Source organism: Raphanus sativus, unplaced genomic scaffold, assembly GCF_000801105.2.
Source record: "Raphanus sativus cultivar WK10039 unplaced genomic scaffold, ASM80110v3 Scaffold1879, whole genome shotgun sequence".
NCBI lineage: Eukaryota > Viridiplantae > Streptophyta > Magnoliopsida > Brassicales > Brassicaceae > Raphanus > Raphanus sativus.
In genome coordinates this window covers 13,281-18,457 of record NW_026617188.1, presented here as the reverse complement: position 1 = coordinate 18,457, position 5,177 = coordinate 13,281, and the positions used below count along the sequence as shown (strand labels likewise).

At 42.1% G+C, this 5,177-nt stretch overlaps 1 protein-coding gene across 1 annotated transcript; it reads right to left on the bottom strand.

The window, feature by feature from the left end:
- Positions 1-237: 237 nt before the first annotated feature.
- Positions 238-4,688, bottom strand: LOC130504908 (uncharacterized). Its single transcript, XM_056999521.1, has 8 exons — positions 4,182-4,688; positions 3,506-4,067; positions 2,498-3,340; positions 1,974-2,143; positions 1,710-1,802; positions 1,409-1,622; positions 1,146-1,291; positions 238-543 (listed from the first exon to the last, which is right to left on the bottom strand). Exons 1-8 carry the CDS (start codon positions 4,686-4,688, stop codon positions 238-240), a joined length of 2,841 nt encoding a protein of 946 aa, XP_056855501.1.
- Between the last annotated feature and the right edge of the window lie 489 nt (positions 4,689-5,177).

Below are 5,177 nucleotides of genomic sequence, written 5' to 3'. Positions count from 1 at the left end.
GCCCTTGTGATAAGTAGAATGGGTCTTGAGTTTGATCGGATATGGGCTTCTCTTCTTTGGATCGAGCTGCTTCTACTTCATCTTCTATGTCACTCTCACTTAGCTCCTGATCAGCTTCTGGTTCAGTGTCACTCCTACTTAGCTCCAGTTCAGCTCCGACACTCTCCTCAGCTCCATCACTCTCTTCTAGCTCAACCATGGGTGCATCATCCCCTCCTCCTTTAAAAGGATTTGACCTCAATCTAGATCAACATAAGAAACCAACTCGTCAGCATGATAAGGAATCAGATCAGCAATATTGAAAGTAGAGCTAACAGTGTACTTCCCTTCAAGATCAATTTTATAAGCGTTGTTGTTGATCCGTTCAAGCACTTTGAAAGGACCATCTGTCCTTGGTAGAAGTTTAGACTTCCTTTCAGCAGGGAACCTATCTTTCCTCAAGTAAATTGACACCAAGTCTCCTGGCTCTAGAATCAGCTCACGCCTCTTTTTGTTAGCTTGCTTTGCATAAGCCTTAGTTCTTTCTTCAATGTTCTTCTTAACCTGCTCATGCAAAGAAACAACATACTCGGCCTTGGCCTTTCCATCAAGGTTAGTCTGTTCATTAATGGGCAAAGGCAAAAGATCTAATGGAGTCAAAGGACTAAAACCATACACAATCTGGAAAGGAGAATGCTTAGTGGTTCTATGAACTGAATGATTGTAAGCAAACTCAACATGAGGTAAACAATCTTCCCAAGACTTAATGTTTTTCTTAACCACAGTACGCAAGAGAGATGACAAAGTCCTATTAACTACTTCAGTTTGTCCATCAGTCTGAGGGTGACAAGTAGTAGAAAACAAAAGCTTAGTTCCCAATCTAGACCAAAGAGTTTTCCAGAAGTAACTAAGGAACTTAGTATCCCTATCAGACACAATGGTTCTAGGCATTCCATGCAAACGCACAACTTCTCTAAAGAAAAGATCAGCAACATTAACAGCACTATCAGTCTTGTTGCAAGCAATAAAATGTGCCATTTTTGAAAACCTGTCTACTACCACAAAAATCGAATCCCTTCCTCTCTTAGTTCTAGGCAATCCAAGCACAAAATCCATTGATAAGTCTACCCAAGGTGCATCAGGAATAGGGAGAGGAGTGTACAAACTTGAGGTCGGTTCTTAGCTTTAGCTTGAGTGCAAACTATGCATCGGCTGCAGTGTTTCTCAACATCTTTCCTCATGCTTGGCCAGTAGAAGTGTTCCTTCAAGGTGCTGAGGGTCTTATCAACGCCAAAGTGTCCCATTAGTCCACCTCCATGAGATTCCCTAAGATACAACTCTCTCAAAGAACACTGAGGTAAGCATAGACGAGTCTCAAAGAAAAGAAACCCATCAGACCTAAAGTACTTCCCACTAGCATGCTTTTCACAATCTTTGAACACTACTTTGAAATCAGGATCATCAGCATAATAAGTCTTAATCTGATCAAATCCTAACAGTTTTGTTTCCATGGCAGCAAGCAAAGCATACCTCCTAGACAAAGCATCAGCTACCACATTTTCTTTTCCTTGTTTGTAATGAATCACATAAGGAAAAGTTTCAAGGAATTCTACCCATTTGGCGTGCCTCTTGTTAAGCTTGTGCTGCCCTTTAAGATGTTTGAGTGATTCATGATCAGTGTGGATCACGAATTCTTTTGGCCAAAGGTAGTGTTGCCAAGTCTCTAGGGCCCTGATCAAAGCGTATAGCTCCTTGTCATAGGTGGGATAATTCGCCATGGCTCCTCCTAGCTTCTCACTGAAATAAGCAATTGGTCTCTTCTCCTGCATCAGTACAGCCCCAATTCCTACACCAGAAGCATCACATTCTATTTCGAAAGTCTTAGAAAAATCAGGTAAAGCAAGTAAAGGAGCTTCAGTCAACTTCCCTTTCAAGGTTTGGAAAGCTTCTTCTTGTGCATCATCCCATTTAAAACCCACATTCTTCTTGATTACCTCAGTGAGTGGTGCGGCTATGGTGCTGAAATCTTTCACAAATTTCCTGTAGAAACCAGCCAAACCATGGAAGCTCCGGACCTCACTCACATTCTTTGGAATAGGCCACTCTCGGATTGCTTTGATTTTTTCTTCATCCACTTTGATTCCTTGAGCTGTAACAACAAAGCCTAAAAACACAAGGTGATCTGCTCCAAAAGTACATTTCTTGAAGTTAGCAAAAAGAGACTCCTTCCTAAGCACTTCTAAAACAGTTTTCAAATGATTAACATGTTCAATCATATTTTTGCTGTAGATCAGGATATCATCAAAGTATACTACAACAAAATGACCTATGAAAGCTCTTAGAACATGATTCATCAATCTCATGAAAGTGCTAGGTGCATTCGTAAGCCCAAATGGCATAACAAGCCACTCATACAACCCATGTTTTGTTTTGAAAGCAGTTTTCCATTCATCCCCTTCCCTCATCCTAATTTGATGATAACCACTTTTCAAATCTATCTTAGAGAACACACAAGAACCGTGCAATTCATCTAACATATCATCGAGCCTAGGAATAGGATACCTGTACTTCACAGTAATGTTGTTAATGGCTCTGCAGTCAACACACATGCGCCAGCTTCCATCTTTCTTGGGCACTAAAAGTACTGGCACAGCACATGGACTCATGCTCTCTCGGATGTGCCCTTTCTCCATCAGTTCATCCACTTGTCTTTGCAGCTCCTTGGTCTCATCTGGATTGGTCCTATAGGCAGGCCGGTTAGGAAGAGAGGCGCCTGGAACCAGATCTATTTGGTGTTCAATACCACGGAAAGGAGGCAGACCTGCTGGACTATCTTCTGGAAACACATCACCATAATCCTGCAAGATGAATTGAAGATCTTTCGGAAGCTCCGGTGCAAGGTTAGAAGCAGTTAGTGCACCTTTAAAAACAAAGAGAAGTAAAGGTTGTTTAAGAAAGAAAGCTTTCTTAACCTCACTGTTTTTGGCCATAAGATTAGACCCCATCTTATGTGATTCAGTTGAATCTTTCTTGGCTTCTTGGCGTCGGAGTTTAAGCTGCAGTTGATCCTCATGCACTTCTTGTGGAGATAAGGGAGCTAGAACAATCTTCTTGTCTCGGTGGGTGAAAGAATGGCGGTTTGTAAAACCATCATGGATTGCTCTTTTATCAAACTGCCAGGGCCTTCCTAAGAGGATGTGGCTGGAATCCATAGGTAGAACGTCACACACTATCTCATCCTGGTATCTCCCAATGGTTATAGGAACCATTACTTGTTCAGTAACCATCAACTCGCCTCCTTCATTCAGCCATTGAAGTGGGTAAGGTTTAGGATGCTTTCCTGTTTTCAATCCAAGCTTTGCTACAAGAGATTCACTAGCAACATTAGTACAACTCCCACCATCTATAATCAAGCTACAAACTTTATCATAAACAGTACAACGAGTATGAAAGAGATTCTCCCTTTGATCTATGTCTTCTGGTTTGGATTGGACCTGAAGGGATCTTCTTGTAACCAGGAGCTGACCTCGGACTGGATAGTCTATCAACTCTTCTTCTGAGGCATCAACATTCTCTTCCTCAGATATCATATCACCATTATCCAAAAGTAGCATCACCTTCTTGTTGGTACACTCATTGGCATAGTGTCCAAAACCATGACACTTGAAACACTTCACATCTCTTGCTCTGGTTGCTGGTGCCTTTCCTTTATCATCACGCTGATATCCCTTGAGTTCCTCCTTTGCATTCACAATTGGTTTCTCATCCTTGGTAGTGGACGTCTTGTAGTTGTTGCCATAGGAACCCTTGGTTGGATGCTTTCTCTTTAGTTGCTGCTCTATGAGGATAGACTTGTGTAGCAACTCAAAGATATCCTCATACTCATACATCTCTATGCGATCCTGAATATCTCTGCTTAACCCAGCCTGGAAGCGAGCCATGGTAGCTTCAGCTGACTCGTCTACACCACCTTTAAGCATAAGAGTTTCCATCTCCTGATAGTATTCCTCTACTCCCCTCGTGCCTTGGGTAAGCCTTCTGAGTTTTTGATGCACATCCTTCCCATAATAGCTTGGCACAAAGCGTTTCTTCATAAGAGTCTTGAGTTCATACCAGGATGCAACTTGTGCTTCTCCAGTCCTCCTTCTTGAAGTAACAATCTGATCCCACCAATGCAACGCATAACCATTGAACTCAGTTACAGCAAGCCTCACCTTCTTCTTTTCCGAATAGTCTTGGCAGTCAAACACCAATTCAATCTTCTTCTCCCAATCAAGATAGTCATCGGGATTGCTAGTGCCTCCAAAGACAGGTATCCGAAGCTTAAGGTTCCCAAGACGATCATCAGGTCTCTCCCTTGGTGCACGTCGAGTAGTATGTCTAGTTTGAGACATTGCACGGTCTGATCTGGTTTGAGAAGCTCCACGTCCTGACCTGATGGACCTTTCTGTTCGATCTTCATCTGTGCTACGTCCAGAAGAGGAGTCTAGATCATTAGCAACGGTAGGTCGTTTTCCTCTCCTCTTTTCCCTAGCTGCTCTCCTAACCTGTGAAGTATTACCCAAAACATCATTAGTAGAACGGGTAACCCCAGCAAACTCAAGCTTTTTATCCATCTCATGCATAAGAGTAGCTATCAAGGCATCCATCTGAGTTTTATCCAGTCTAGCTGCTGGTCTTCCCTCTCGTTCCAGATCACTTTCAGACATGACTTCCTGTTAAGAAACTCGACAAGAAAAGTAAGTACACAAGTATTATAGTTGAAGCCTCACAAGTATTTCTCTCAAGTGTTTCTCTCAACTTTGTGGTGAAGTTTCTTTGTGAATCCAAGAGCTCAGCAGTCAACAAAGATCAATGCTTCAAAGAACAAAACCCCAACCCCAACTAAAGAAAGAGATAGACAGTATTAAGGGATTTAATGGGCAGGGAGCTTTACCACCAGAGACTGGATTTCTCTTCAGTCTAGCTGGATTTCTCTTCAGCTTTCTTAGATAGTTTGATCTTTCTTTTTTTTTTTTTTAACTGGTTGGCCCCCCCGCAATATTAGATAGATAGATAAGAGAATGGAGTTTCACAGAGATCAATCGAGGTTCCCAAAACGAAAGAGAGAAGAATTTAAAGAGTTTTTGCGAAACAAACCCTAGATCACGAGCCTTCAATCTGCTCTGATACCACCTGATAGAACCTTGGTTGTATTA